Source organism: Pogona vitticeps, chromosome 2 (genome assembly GCF_051106095.1).
Source record: "Pogona vitticeps strain Pit_001003342236 chromosome 2, PviZW2.1, whole genome shotgun sequence".
Lineage (NCBI taxonomy): Eukaryota > Metazoa > Chordata > Lepidosauria > Squamata > Agamidae > Pogona > Pogona vitticeps.
The window spans coordinates 8,148,978-8,165,017 of NC_135784.1; the positions used below are offsets into that span (position 1 = coordinate 8,148,978).

At 43.8% G+C, this 16,040-nt stretch overlaps 1 protein-coding gene across 1 annotated transcript in view; it reads left to right on the forward strand.

Moving 5' to 3' along the window:
* The first annotated feature begins 1,929 nt into the window (after positions 1-1,929).
* LOC144587410 (uncharacterized) overlaps positions 1,930-16,040 on the forward strand; it is a 32,769-nt gene continuing 18,658 nt past the window's right edge. The window contains 2 exon segments of the mRNA XM_078387999.1: positions 1,930-2,164; positions 3,311-3,437. Coding sequence (XP_078244125.1) covers positions 1,945-2,164; positions 3,311-3,437 — 347 coding nt within the window. The 5' untranslated portion in view covers positions 1,930-1,944.

A 16,040-nucleotide genomic window follows, 5' to 3' on the forward strand; every position in this document is an offset into this window, starting at 1 on the left:
GGCCACTAAAATAAAACATTGTGTGTGATTTATTTACTCCCCCATAGGACTTAAAGCACTCTCTAAGCCGTTTACCTTGGGAGGAATCCCAAGCCCTGGGAGGAATCCCAAACTGAGATTAAGATTGCCGGAAGAAATGTCAACAACCTCAGATATGCAGATGATACCACTCTGATGGCAGGAATTGAGGAATTAAAGAACCTCTTAATGAGGGTGAAAGAGGAGAGCGCAAAAAATGGTCTGAAGCTCAACATCAAAAAAACTTAGATCATGGCCACTACCCCCCTCCCTGGCAAATAGAACGGGAAGACATGGAGGCAGTGACAGATTTCACTTTCTTGGGCTGCATGATCACTGCAGATGGTGACAGTAGCCACAAAATTAAAAGACGCCTGCTTCTTGGGAGGAAAGTGATGACAAACCTCGACAACATCTTAAAAAGCAAAGACATCACCTTGCCAACAAAAGTCCGAATAGTCAAAGCTATGGCTTTTCCAGTAGCGATGTATCGAAGTGAGAGCTGGACCATAAAGAAGGCTGACTGCTGAAGAATTGATGCTTTTGAATTGTGGTGCTGGAGGAGACTCTTGAGAGTCCCTTGGACTGCAAGGAGAACAAACTTGTTCATTCTGAAGGAAATAAACCCTGAGTGGTCACTGGAAGGACAGATCCTGAAGCTGAGGCTCCAATACTTTGGCCATCTGATGAGAAGAAAAGACACCCTGGAAAAGACCCTGATGTTGGAAAAGTGCAAAGGAAAGAGGAGAAGGGGACGACAGAGGATGAGATGGCAGGACTTTGTCACTGAAGCTACCAACATGAATTTGACACAACTCCGGGAGGCAGTGGAAGACAGGAGGGCCTGGCGTGCTCTGGTCCATGGGGTTACAAAGAGGCAGACATGACTTAATGACTAAACAAAAACAAAAACAACAAGCTGTTTACAATCAAGCTATGCAGGCTATACTTTATTGCACCCCAAATCCAGCAACCTGGGAACTCAGTTGACCAACCTGGGAAGGGTGGATGGTTGAATCAGCGTTGAGTGTGCTACCTGGGCTTGCTGGGCTCATACTGAGGACGTTAGCAGGAATCTTGACTGCAGTCTGACGGCTGCACCACAAGATCTCTGCCATTCGGAAGACCCAGCTCACAAACTTGTTGATCCCCTCATTGATCTGCACATCTTTGGGGCAGTGACTGGGAGTCCCCACCCCTGAAGATTATGAGTTTCTCTTTTGTTTTTGTTGTTGTTCATGTGAGAGGCACCACAGTGTTATTCACACACACACACACACACACAAGATATTTTTTATCAGACAATATATATATGTCTGATAGGATGAGCGTAGATAAGAACGAGAACACCGAGGAAAGGTTTTATGGGTTTGCCCTATAAATGAATTTACTATTCCTGTTCTTATTATTTTTAAATTCCCACATTTTTCTCTTCCAAAGGACCCAAAGCAAAGAAGCCAGTTTGGTCGTGTTAATAAATGAGATCTTATTTATTTATTTATTTTTACCCCGCCCCTCTAGACAAAAGTGTCCCATAGCACATAAATTAAAATTATTTGGTGGGTGTCTCTTCCAGGTGCTCTGAGAGGCGTGGCTCCTAACCTTGGATAACCCAACTATTCTCAGACTGCGACTCCCAGAAGCCTTTGCCAGCACAGCTAGCGGGTGAAGGCTTCTGGGAGTTGCAGTCCAAGAACATCCCTCATTATTGTCCCCCGGGCGCCAACGTTTTCCTGATGTTTATATTTGCAGGGTCTTCTGTCTCCAGGCGGGAGAGGAACCATGAGGAGGAGGCAGGGAGGAAATGGGTCCCAAGCGGGTGATGCATCTTCACCTGTTGGAATCCTGCCTGTTCCAAAGCCGTTAAAAGACCTCTCTCCCCTCCCCCCTCCTCCTCCGCGGCTTCCCCCAGCCACACCGCTGCGCATGCGCCTCCGTCCCCCTCCCAGGGTGGGAAGTCAAGAGCGCGCAGGCGCCGCCTGGAGGGTCGTTGGAAAGAAAGGGGGGAGGAGGGGGCAGGGAGATACGGCGGGCGGGGCTGGAAAACAGGTGCGGGAGGGGCGTCGCCGCTGTTTATTCCGGTTGGGCGCCCCTCCTGTTCCCCCCTCTGCCGGTGTTTGCCTGGGAAAGGGAGGCAGGAAAGAAGGTGAGAGGAAGACCGGGCATCTCTTTGCGGCTCGCCCGCCTCCCAAAGCCAACCTTCTCCCTCCAAGCGGCGGGGTGTCTTCTCACCTGGCTTCCCCACATCCACCCCCTTTCGCTTCCCTCCCCGGGCAGCCTTTCCCGCCATTTCCCTCACCCCCCAGGCCCAGGGACCCTTGTGGTTCCCCCCCTCCTAGTCGTCCTCCTCCCGCCTGTCAGCGAGGGGCATAAAATGGCGGCTCCTGGGTGACCCGCTTCTTTTCTCCCTCAGCCTCTCTTCTGTCCCTTCTCCGGGGCAGGGCAGGGGGAGGTGGGCTGGAGGAGGAGGAGGAGATGGTGGGAAGGAGGCACCCCCCCTCCTTGAGCCCCACTGATGGAGCCCCCCCTTCCTATCCCTGCTACCCCCTTTCCTAAGGGGAGAGACGCCACCCTTCCCTCGCCCCCTCCCAGCCCACCCCCCCCTTCGTCCCTTTTCCCGCTGCTGCTTTTGCTGCATCTCCTCCTCGCCTCGCTTTGTTCTGGCCTCCCCTCCTCTCTGGGATGCCTTTTCCTTTATTTTTGCCCTCGCCCTCCCGCCCTCCATCACCTCAGGTCTTAAACTGTGAACCTCCTGGGCTTATAGAACGAAACCCTTGTCCCTTGGTGGATGAGCTGCCACCCCACTTGGCCTTGTGGTGTGTGTTTGGCTGTGACAGTCCTAGGGTGTGAGAAAGTAAATTTGGTCTCCAGCATTAAGATTTTAGCCTTTAAGATGCCCCAGGCTCTTTGTCTTTATTTTTAAAAATTCTCATGCTAGAATAAACAACAAAGCTATTTTTTGTTTAAAACCACAGCTCTGAAAGGCGCCTCGTTCTGCTAGTGAGACTGTAAAAGAGTCTGAATCGTCCTCGACTGATCCCCCTTTTTCTCTCCCAGGTGAGTAAAGGACGCCAGAAATGCCTAAGCAGGAATCTTGGCTTTGTCTTGGAGTACTCATGGCACACAATAAAGTGGGTTTAGTGTTGCACAGGTGGATGGGAGGCAAACTGGATACTTTACCTCTCTACGCACCTTGCTAGGTGGAAACAACGCATTTCTGTTGTCTGTCGACTGCGTGAGCCAGTCTTCTTCGTTCACTTTGTGAAGAGAAATTGTTTCTTTTTTCTTTCAGGATCTGGTGACGTTTCAGGAAGTGGTCGTGCTTTTTACATAGGAAGAGTGGGCTTTCCTGAGTCAGGACTAGAAAGCTTTGCAGAGAGAAGTTGTGGAGGAGATCTGGTGGCTGTTGGACTCTCCTGGTAAGCCTTCCTTTTTTCTTTTGGTCAATAGTAATATGTCTTATTAAAACATTATTTTAATAATTGAGCCAGTAAATTGCATTTCTTACAACTCATCGTCTCAGTTCACCTCTTAATAGCCTGACAGGAATTATCTCCTTTTTGGAATTTAAGTACTGATATACCATCTTCCCATTAAAGTGAAAACCGTGATAGGGCTAATATAACAGTGAAGTCGCCTGTGCTCCATCTTCCATGTGTCAGCCCTTGAAATATTTTAAGACGGGCATTATATCACCTCTCAACCTTCTCTTCTTCAGACAAAGCATATGCAGCTCCCTCAACACTTCCTGACAGGTCTTGGTTTTCAAACCTTGCACCATCTTGGTTGCCCTCTTCTGGACACATTCCAGCTTGTTGGTGTCTTTCTTCAATGATGGTGCCCAGAACTGGGTAACGATTGCAGGTGGGGTCTGAGCAAAGGTGAATTGTTATCATCTATTTTATTTTATTTATATCCCGCCTATCTGGTCGGGTCAGGACCAGTCTAGGTGGCTAACAACAAAAATACTACTACAATAAAATTAATATATAAACAATTATTAATAATAAAACATTACACAAAGTGAAAGGAACGATAAGAGAAGGAAAGGGTGTCAGGAGCGTCAGGGATTATTTGATGGAAAGGCCACCCTAAACAGCCATGTTTTTAATTGATTCTTAAAGATACCCAGCGAGGGGGCTACGCGAATCTCAGGAAGTAAGTTATTCCAGAGGCGAGGAGCCACCGCCAAGAAGGCCCTATTTCTTGTCTTTTCCTTCCGGGCCTCCCTCAGCGTTAGGCTCCTCAGCCTCACCTTTAAAATTGCTTCTGATTTATCGCCTCCCTAACTGCGTTTTTGAGGCATGTGAGAGGCTGAGCTAACAAGCTGGCTGCTATACTTTCTGTACCATGGGGTAGCAGGCTAGTTTGGGGTCTTCATAACAACTCACGTAGCACATGCCCAGCTTGGCACTGCTCCCTGTCACTCAGCATGCGTTCTCGAAGATTAAAACTTTCCTTTGCCTAGTGATAGATAGGGCCAGCCCTTGAACATCACCGCATTGCATTTTAGAATACTTTTCACTCCTCAGTGTTTTGTATTTTGCAAGGGGGTGTGAGGCCGTAGTATTTTGAAGTGCAAAATCAATTATCACATTTTCCCCCATGAAACAATTCCCAAAATATATACTCTGTGACGGAATCTGACGTGCTGATAGAAAGCAATAAAAGGCAACCATCCCCACAGATCCACTGTGCCAGGAACAGAACTAAATCCCTGATGTAGCCAAAAGTTCAACTTCAGACCAGTTAGACTCTGTTTTTTAAATTTTCTTTGTAACTTTTACTGGCAATCTGGCAGGGGGGGGAGATTATAATACAGGGCTGATAACCCAATTAATACACAACAATATATTTATCTTTCAGAATAATACAGTCAAATTGAGTAATCCCTTTCTGCCCACATTCCATTGACCTTAGAAGATACAAAACCAGGACTCCACTGGACTTTTCAAAATGTCGTCCTCCCCATTTAAAGCCAAACCAGTATAATTTTGCCCCATCCGTAACCATTCATAGAATCATGCAATAATTGAAAAGTAAAGTTGGAAGGGGCCTACAAGGCCATCAAGTGCATCTCCCTGCTCAATGCAGGAATACAATCAAAGAATATCTGCTAAATGATGATCCAAGTTTTTTTTTTAATGCCTCCAGTGTTGGATCACTCACCAAATCCTGAGATAACTGGTTCTACTGTCATACTATAACAATTAGGAAGTTTTTCTTGATATGCATTCAAAATCAAGTTTGAACCCATTGTTGCGTGTCCTGCAATCTGGGATGATTTTGAACAGATCTTGCCCCTCTGTATGACAGCCTTTCAAATATTTAAAAAGTGCTATCATATCACCCCTTAGTCTTATTTTCTCAAGGCTAAACATGCTCAATTCTTTCAGCCTTTCCTCATAAGGCTTGGTTTACAGGCCCCTGATCATCCTTGTTTTTTAAAAAATTATTATTATTTTATAAACTACAACATAAAATACATAAACCAAAATTATACTAAACAAATGTTTTTCAATATCAACCTGTAGTTCTGAATAGAGGGGGGCTAGCACCTCATGGGATTTGGAAACTATACTTCTATTAATGCAGCCTAAAAGTGCATTGCCCTTTTTTGTAGCCATATCACACTGTTGGCTCTTATATAGCTTTTGATCTATGACAATTGCAAGATCCTTCTTGCTCGTAGTTTTCCTAAGCCAGGTATCCCCCATCTTGTAACTGTTCAATTCATTTCTTTTTCCGAGGTGCAGTAATTTGCACTTAACCCCTGTTGAATTTCATTCTATTGCTTTTGACCCAGTGCTCCATCCTATCAAGGCCATTTTGAATTTTGTTGGCTATTCCACCCAATTTGGTATCATCTGCAAATTTGACAAGCATTCCCTGCACTCCCTCATCCAAGTCATTAATAAAGATAGAGAAGGCCACCGGGTCCGGGACTGAGCCTTGTGGTACCCCACTAGTTACTGCCTCCCAGTTAGAGAAGGACCCATTCATCATCACCCTCTGAGTATCATTCTGTACCCATTAATGGGTTTCCTGTTATTAATAAATTTTCAGCATATAAACCAATTTTAGTGCCGGCTGCAAATTAATTTATTTTTTGTAATAACATTGGTCAAGAGTTCTGTAGCTAAAGCAAATAATATTGTGGAAAGGTGACATCCTTGTCTAGCACCATGGGATATGTGGTCTGTTACACCTTCATTTGCCAGTACTGTTGGGCTGTTCTCTGAATATTGCTGATACATGATTTGGAAGGCTGCATCATCCATGTTCATGCTTATGGTTCTTCTGATACTGTTCTGATACCTCAGACTGCCTTGTTACAGGCCATCAAGTTTCCTCCCAACTTATAGTGACCCTGTGGTGAGCCCTAAACCGGGGTATTGTCTTGTCCTCAACAGCCCTGCTTAGCTCTTTTAAACACTAGCATATGGCTTCCTTTTGCTGAATAACTTTGGTAAAATGTTATATCTAGCTAGTAGAGTGTGGGATGAAAAAAATAACATCCGCAAAGTTTCAGACATAACCTCCTACTCACAATTATTAGTCCTATGTGTATTAAATATCACTTTAGAAGCATTTAAATTGAAAAGTGGGTCTTTACTTACAATCAACTGTTACAATCAGATGAACAAAAGGTAAAAAGAAAGTGGGAGTCTCTGTTATGCCACTGACATACATTCTTCCTTGCCTACCAAGTGGACCTTGGTAACAATAAGCAATAATTTCAAAACCTACAAAACGGGTGCTGGTGTAGACAAGCTGCTGGGAAAATAACAGTTTTGCACAAACTAACACTGGGAAGGTTTTCTTAAAAAAATCAACGTACTGGTTCTTGCCACTAACCTATTGGTAAAGATTTTCCCCCTTCCAACTTGCCCCTGCCATCTTCCTATTTGCTTGCTTGTTTTCTCCATTGTCCTTTTTTGTTTTCCTGGTAGAGTCTCCTGACGTAGACTTTACTTTTGTTCTGAGTTTTTTAAAAACGGCTTTCCTAAACTCCACCATATGCACATGGCTACACTGTGCTTTTGTTTCCTTTAAAATCAAGAACTGAAGCAGAACAAGGACACTTTCCCCCAGTGTTCCCCTTACTGATTTTTCTTCCATCAGCTCTTTTCTATTGGTTAGAATCTAGTCAAAAATATCTATTCCTTGAATTTAATCCTCTACTTTTTGTGTGGCAAACTTAATAGCAACACAAGCCAGGAATTCCTTGGAAGGTCCATATTTGTCAGATTTTGCTCCCCAACATGTGTCAGGGTGATTGAAATTTAGTACTACGTTGTGTTCCTTGGTAATCCTCAGGTTGTTTTTCAAAGGTTTCCTCTGCCTCATCTTAATTGGATGGTTGGTAGTCAATTGCAACTACCATATTTTGTTTTTTGCCCCAATAAAATTAATAAAGCTGCTCTTGATGGGATAAATAAGCCCATTTTTCTATAATTTTGTGCAGGAATGCACATTTTTTACATAAACTTTGACTCCATCTCACTTCCCATTCTTTCTGCTCTTTTTGAACAATTTATATCCTTCTGTTGTTGCATTCAAGTCATGGGAATCATCCCACAAAGTTCAAGTTACACCTATCAAGTCATAGTTACCATCCTGAACTAAGACTTTGAGTTGTTAGTTTCTTCTGAGCTACTGGATAGCTCGGTTCTTCAGGTCTCTGGCTGCAGAGCCAGTGTTTGGGAGATAGGTTCCCTACTGTGTCTCGTTGATAAGGGCTGGAAATGATCCATAGGGATCCTTCCAGCTCTGCAGTTCTAAGATGATGATGATTTTGTTTCCCATACTTCTGGCACTCATGTATACATAGTGATGTGTGTGGGGATTTTGGTTTCTTTTCCTTCATATCTTTTTATGAAGATTATTTTTGGGACCCGTTGGAGCTGATCAGTCTGTTCCTCTCAATCTGTGTAAGCCTTTATCAGTTTTTTACCTCTGAGCTGGCACCTATCCTCCAATTCAGTTTAAAGTCCTCTGGATGAGATGATTCATGCTTTGGCCAAACATCTTCCCAGGCATTGTGAGGTGCAACACATCACTTGCCAGTAGTCAATCTTCCAGGAAGTGTAGCCAATGGTCCTACAATCCAAGTTGCTTCTATCAGCACCGTCTTCCAAGCTAGTAGTTCATCTGGAACATTTTTCCTCTCCTTTTCTGTTCTTTTTCTGAGTACTAATAGGTTAGTCAAGAAGAATATCTGGTCCCCATAGTTTCCATCCCAGAGTATCGATATCTGATGTGATTTCCTGGTAGTTCCTCTTGGGTGTGTCATTTGTTCAGCCAATCTGTCCCCCAGATTCCTCTTCAACAATCTGAAAGTGGTTGTTGTGGTTTTTTTGGGCTCTTTGGCCGTGTCCTGAAGGTTGTTCTTCCTGATGTTCCAAAGAGCCCAAAAAACCCCACAACAACCATCAGATCCCGGTCGTGAAAGCCTTCGAGAATAAATCTGAAAGTGGTTTTGCAGTTCAGCTGGTGAAACGTGTGGCATTTCCCCTTTGTGGCCCTTATTTCTTTGGGCTCCACAAAGGTTTTATACTCCCTTAATCACTGCCACCAGGTATTCTCCTAATACCACTTCACGTCCCACACAGGAGCTGCCACCCCAAAGGGTCGTATATCTTAGGAAGCAGGGGTTTTAATTAAATAATCTTTTATTATTGAACAAATCATAAGGAGAATCAAATATGAGTTGGTTCAGGTGTTCATGTCACTTGTATTCAGAACTATTGCAGGTTTTAAATCAATATTTCTCATCTTTCAGTTCATTCCTGCTTGTTCCATATGTTGTAAACTGTTCAATTTCCTTTCCTAACCCCATTTGATCTGTTCCTAAACCCTAACACTCTCTATACATCTTCTGGTCCCTGACTCTTTCTACCTCTCTCTGACTCCAACTGCCTCTAACTGTCCTTCCAACCCTCTAACTGTCATTGTAGCTCCGCCCCTCCTGCTCCATCCTTGGTTCCTCCCCCTTTTCTGCTGTGATGGACAGGCAAGAATGACATCTCCTTTTTGCATTCCGCTACACCATATCTTCTCTTTCTTTTGCTTCTGTGATTCTTTTCCATGGTGCTTCCTCACTGTGCTTGTTCTGTCCTCACATTTTCCTCTCCTGCTTTGTTTTGCTGTTCTTCCACATCCAGTGCTTTCTTTGACTGCTGCTGCTCAAGATTTATAGGTATCCTTCATCTTCCCTTAAGCCTGGTCACTTGCTCTTCCATTTACTTCACTTTTTCTTCCAACAATGCTACCAGTGTGCATTTGCTACATATGTACATTGTGTTATTTTCAGACAGAAAGACAAATATTGCACACGCCAGATTTTTCTTATGGTGCCCTGTCAAGGGGAATTCCCAGGAGTTTTCTGCAGGTCATTGCTAGTGTTGATCAAAATCAGTCACCTCTCTGTCTTGGTCTGCTTGGTTTCTCCTTTTCTTTGGTCTCTTCAATAGACCCTGTCTTTACAATATTTTCCTGATCAAGATCTTATTAGCTCTCTCTGTAAGCCCACTCCCTAGGGCAGCAAAGGCAGACCTATGGCACATGTGCCACAGCTGGCCCTTTCTGCTGGCACACAAGCCATAAGTCGCCAGATCGCTACTCCCACCCCATGCAGCCAAACCTGAGAAGGCGTCTGCAGCTGTGGTGCTGGCACTTCGGCAGGTGGATCCAGCAGCAGACCCAGAGTGGGGGTCTCAAGGCTCCTCCATGCCGGGATTCCCCCTTCCACTGCCACTTCCAGTTCCGCAGTGGCGGCACGCCAACCGCTCTTCCCAGTTTGGGCACACAAGCCCAAAAAGGTTCGCCACCACTGCCCTAGGTTCTCTCTCAGATTTATGCCTCTGCTATGCTCTGTTAGGACAGGGGTCCCCAATCCCCGGTCCACGACCCAGCAGCACTCTGCAGCCTTGGCAGGACTGAGCCGCAGACACAGATCTCCTACGCCATGTGCATGTGCATGACTGTGCTGTGCCCACTAGTGGGCGTGCCACGCCTCCTATGTGAGCGTGCCACCCCCAACCAGTCTGCACTGGGGAAAAGTTTGGGGACCACTGTGTTAGGAGAATCCCCCATCAAACTCTTCTTAGCTCTCCCTGTGTCCTCTCCCTGGTCACTTGTGCTCATAGAACTCTGCACTTGCTCCTGTTAAATGTCATTCCACTCTCTTTAGCTGGTTCGTGAGGCCAATCAAGATCTTTTGCCAGTCTCTGCGCCCAGCATCTTCAGAGGACAAGAGTCAGAACTCTGTCTGTGCTCTAGTGCAGTTTGTTGGATAGTTGAGTATTTATAGCTGTAGGATCAGCTTTTGTCCTTAATGTGTAGGCTGCATAATTAATCTGTAAACCATCCAGAGAGTGCTTGAAGCAGTATGGGGTGGTATATAAGCAGCACGCTTTGCTTTGCTTTTTTGTTGTGGGTTTATTGTTCTGATAAGGAGGAGAGATTATCTGTCACTGTGATTGATGGGTGTTGTTAGCTGGTCTTTTGTGTATAGTGATCACTGGTCCTTGTGGCTGGGTAGAATTCGTTGACCTTTTGCAGGTTGTATTTTTCAGTGCTGGGAGCCAAGCTATGTTGAGTTTTAAACTTTCTTCTTTTTTGTTGAAGCTCTGCTGGTGTTTGTGGATTTCAATGGCTTCCCTGCGCAGTTCAATGTAACTATTGTTGGTTTTGTCCAATATTTGAAATACAATTTCATATCCAGCTTGTTTTAGGGCATGATCAGCTACTGCTGATTTTTCCGGTTGTTTTAGTCTGCAGTGTCTTTCATGTCCTTTGTTTCTGGTGTGAATGCTTCGTTTTGTGGTTCCAATATATACCTGGCCACAACTGCAAGGTATCTGGTATACAAAGAGCCCCAAAAAACCCACAACAACCATTAAATCCTGGCTATGAAAGCCTTTGCTAATACGTTGCTTGCTTGCTTAATTGATTGATTGATTTGATAGATTGATTGATTTTTGCATTCTGTGGCTCCTAGGGTTTGTGTACTGAGACCTCTTGTGTTTTAAATTGTGTGTGTTTAAAATGTGACTCCAAAATATTTTTGTTTTAAAATCAGAAACCTTTCTCTGAAGGGCTCTGGTTGCTGGAATGGTGTGAAATGTGGTTTAGACTTCAAAGTCTTTTTGTTAATCAGAAACCTTTTTCTAAAGGGCTCTGGTTGCTGGAATGGTGTAAAATGTGGTTTAGACTCAAGTCTGCTCCCTCCATTGTTTTCTCTCTCTTTCTAATCTCTTTAGGTGCTTAACATCACAAACCTTTGTCTGAGGGGCCTGTGTACCCCAGGGATGACCTTCTTCCTTTTCTCTTTTCCCCATTTTTCCTTCCCTCCCTCCCTCTTTTTGTGCCCTTTTTTTGAACCTAAGTCATCTTAGGTTAAAAGAAGAAAAATCCTCCCTCTAGTGGTAGAGGACGGATTAACCGCATTTGCATTAGTTCCTATGGGAATGAATGCTCGGGTTACAACCAGCACCTTGAAATACAACCCAAAAATAGCCGGAACGGATTAATCAGGTTTCAGTGCATTTCAATAGGAAATGCTGCTTCGACTTACAACTATTTTGACTTATATCTTCTGGAACAGATTAAGTTCGTAAGTTGAGGCACCATTGTAATCAATAGGGTTTTCATATCTCCTATTAGTACTACTGCCATGGCCAGCTGTCTTGTTCATCATAGATTTCACTTTCAGAGCTGTTGATACCAGAATGCCCAACCCCCCCCCTTCAGTTTCCCTGGTCCATGCCCTGGGATTGCCCTTAACATGAAAGAGTTCAAACTGTCTAGTACTATGTCTTTGTCATACTAGGTTTCTTGCAGAAGAATGATGTAATATTTACAGCAGAAAAAAGGAGTATCATGGGTATGGGAGATACATCTGGTCCAGCCTGCCACATTCCATGATAGAATGCTTGAATGTCTGGTGGCCCATTTCGTTCATGAAGTTTCAGTTTGTCTACTTTTGGGGTCATTACGCCTCCTCTGGCAGAGAGAATTTTAATGGGGTTCCCTTCCTTGTGTATCATAAGCTTCTCCAGAGCAGGCTGAGATACCTGCATCTGGTGACTGACAATTTCTGTGGTTGAGGGGACTAGTTGTTGTGGGTAAAGGATAGTCTTTACTGGCCCAGTCTCTGTTGTTTTGGTTTCTTTGTGTCCCTCTAATACATTGGGGTCTTGACTTGTGAACTTAATTCGTATTGGAAGGCGGTTCGCAAGTCAAAAAGTTCGCAGGTCAAAATCTGTATTCCCATAGGAATGCATTGAAAACAATTTGATCCGTATCTGCACCAGCCAGAGCACAGGCAGGAACAGCCGCAGCTGCAGCAGGCACTGCCCTGGCCAATGGACGAACGACAGCAGTTTCCCCGCCTATGCCACCCCTTTCCCCCCCACATTTTGGTTCGTACGTCAATTCTCCGTTCGCAAGTCAAAATGGATTTTTGCAGATGGAGAAGTACGTAACTCAAAAAGTTCGTAAGTCAAGCCGTTCGCAAGATCCCACTGTAAAGGAAAACCTTTCATCTTTGCATGGGTAAGTAATCTTTGATACATTTCAGACTATGGGATCTTTGTGAAGTAGGGCTTTTTGTTTCCCCCGCCCCATGCAATATTCCAGGGCAAAGGCTTCTTCCTATCCGTTTGCCTTTTGCCTGCCGATAGTCATTTCTGGGAAAAAGCTACTAAAGGGGCATATCTATTGCCCATGAGCCACTCGGGGATGGAATTGGAGGTAGTACCAATTGTGAAGCCCGTAAAGTCATGGGGCTTGTTAAAGGGGATATTGTTTGGAAAGGTTGCAAAATGAATATACGTTTCCTTTCCTCTGCCATCTGCATTAGTTTTCGAAGGTGAACTATTGTAAATGGTGGAAGCTTCAGCCCTGGATCTGCGAGGAACATAGTTGAGATTTTTGGCTGTTATCTTCTTTACGAAAATGGTTGAGGGGCCATCTCTTCGTTCTGGAGCCTAAATTTCTCTGATTTTGTTAGTTTGTATGTGTCTACTTTTGTGATCCATTTGAAGTTGATATTTGAGTAGGTTGTATGCATTCCCCATTTGAAGGATACTGCTATTTTTTCAAACTTGTATAACAGGCCTGTTTAAAGGATGGGCCTGTTTAATATCGGCAAATTACAGTGGCGCCTCACTTAGCGATGTTAATCCGTGCAGGAAAAATCGCTACTAAGCGAAAATAAAAAGCCCATAGAAACACATTAAAATGGAATTAATGCGTTCCTATGGGCTAAAAACTCACTTTTAAGCGAAGATCCTCCATAGGGGTGGCCATTTTTTGTGCCTCTTAAGTGAGGAAACACAGTGGCTGGCCATTTTGTTTACCCAGTGGCCATTTTGAAACCGCCGATCAGCTGGCCCAAAATGGGGGCTTTCCGATGATCGCTTCCCTGCGATCATCGCAAAGTGAAATTTCCCCATAGGGACCATCACAAAGCGATCGCTTTTGCGATGGCAAAAAGTCCATCGCAAAGCGATTTTGTCGCTATACGGAGCGATCACTATGCAAGGCACCACTGTATCATGCACACCCTGCCTCTTAATAGCCTGGGCTTACTGCGGTATATAGAATAGCATTTTGTGTTCGTTTGAGCATCCCAATCCTCACCCAGTACTGTATTTCTATTACAATCTGTAATACTTCTCACTTGGAGGCCCAGGTGCCATTCAGTTTTCTTAGTGGCCAATTGTAGATGGTGATGTGGTTCACGGGAGGGGTGGTGGGGTTTCAGCCAAAGTGGGCTCTTCACTATCTGAGGTTACTGTCCCTTGGGGATTTTCTCTCTGTACATTTTCTCTGCATGCTGTCTCTGCAAGTGGACGCTGGGGATAGGGTTCTTCTGGGGTGTTTCCCTGCCATTCGTCTATAGTCAGTAACTCTGGATTGGAAGATGTTAAGTCGGGTCCCTCTGTGGCATTGCTTAGGTCATATGGGTCTGCCCAAGCCTTTAGGGTCAGCCCAGAGATGGGCATTCGGTCCTGAGTTGTTTTTTCCGGTGACTGTATCTCTGACCTTTTAATGCTGGGGAGTTATCTTTTTGTGTTGGATGTTTTGTGCACATTTCCTTTTTTGCCTGAGGTCCTCTCTGTTCAGTATGCTGAGGATTTGAAGGTGCTGCTTCATTTAAAATCCCCAGCTTTATCATGTCAGCAATGCATTGTAGTGTTGCTTTAAAATCAGCGATTTCTTTATTTAAAGTATGCAACTTATTGAAGATGCTTTATTTATTTATTTATTTATTTATTTATTTATTTATTTATTTATTTATTTATTTATTTATTTATTTATTTATTTATTTATTTATATCCCACCTATCTAGTCAATTACGACCACTCTAGGCGGATTGGGCTGAGAGGAAGCACTGATTGCATAGTTGGGTGTAAATAATCCTAATTTGTTCACTCCCAAGCCCTTGAACCCCTTGGGTACCTATTTTCACCTTCATAATGGTTCTCCTTGGGTCCTGGGGTTGGTAGGTTTAGGTGTTTATAAAGTCCATAGAGGCAGAGAGAGCCTTCTCTAGGAATTCTCTGTCCAGAGACCAATTGCTTCTCACCTCTCCAGATTGCGGTGTGTTGGCTGCAACCTCCTGGTGGGTCTCCCTATTACTTATGCCTACATTGTCCACAGTAAGTAATGTGATGTAAATTCCATAATCAGTGGTCTTTGATTATGAGAAGAAGCATATTCACATTGGCTAATGAGATCTGTAGCCACAAAGAAGTCTTGTGTTGATTACTAGTTTGAGTTTTTTAATCTTGCCACAGATTGGTCGTAGTAACAACCATGGTTGCACTCCACAGATTTAGCTTATTTAGTAGCCCCTTCTATTTGTGCAGGTATAAACTTCCACTCAAAGGGAGCAAAATATAGGCCTTGCACAGTTACAGTCAATAGCAGCTCTATAGAAAACTTCTTAGCTCTGGTAAGCACTTTAAATGTTAACCATTAAAGGGCAGGTTATTCTACCCTGTTCCTTAGAGGACTTTTACTCACTGTAAGCCAACTGTGAGTAACGAGATTGACAGAGCAAGGCCCCTTCTGAGTGCCAGACTTCCCTCCAAAGGCAGATGGCTTCTCTTATACAAAAGAGATGCTTTTCTCACAGACTTAATTCATGTAGATGCTTGCTACCCACTGGGGGAAAGGGATGTGGCTTCTTTTAGGAGATGAGAGACTAGTTTATCGGAGGCTCCTGGAGATTAGTGCTTATGCCTGGTCTTCTCTCTGTGTTCAAGGATGTCGTTCTCAGGGGAAGGAGTAGTGGTGTTATTATTTATTCTGTTTTCTTTCCAAAGCTTCAATTGTATAATACAGAGGCAGTAGGTATTTCTAATGTCTCTCGGCAGTTCCAGCAGTCATTATCTCTGTGTTTCCTTTTGACAAGGTTAAAATCATGCCTCCAGCCGGAAGGTAAGGTGGCAGTTTGAACTAGATAAATGCAATAAAGCCATATGAAATTAAGTAAAATAAGATAAAATCACAGCTGCTTAGCCACAAGCATGCTGCCTGGCAGAGCTGAAACTGGAAGTCCCTCGGTAACCCAACTGTGTATACACCTGATGTTCTAGTCAGTCCATATTTTGTTAATTTGCTAATCAGAATATCACAGGGCACTTTGTCAAAACCTTTCCTGAGGTCAAGATACATTACATCTACACTATTCTCGCAGTCTAATTTTAAAAAGTTACTTAAAATGAAAGTTGAGTACTTCCTTTGTCATATTTTCATTTCCCCCCACTAATTAAGCAGCTTTTTATCTGCCTTTTGTTTTGCTGTATTGAAGAATGTTTTCTTGTTGTTTTTAGTCTCTTTAAAACCTCAGTTCATTCTCACCTTTCCTATTGCTGTCCTTGCATTATTTTTCCCACTTTGCTGTTCCTTTGTGGTCTGGTCTTCTTTCCACTTATTATAACTGCCTTTTTTGTTTTAAGGTCCTCTCTGAACTTGTTTTGAAGCACCTTTCCTTTTTTCCAATT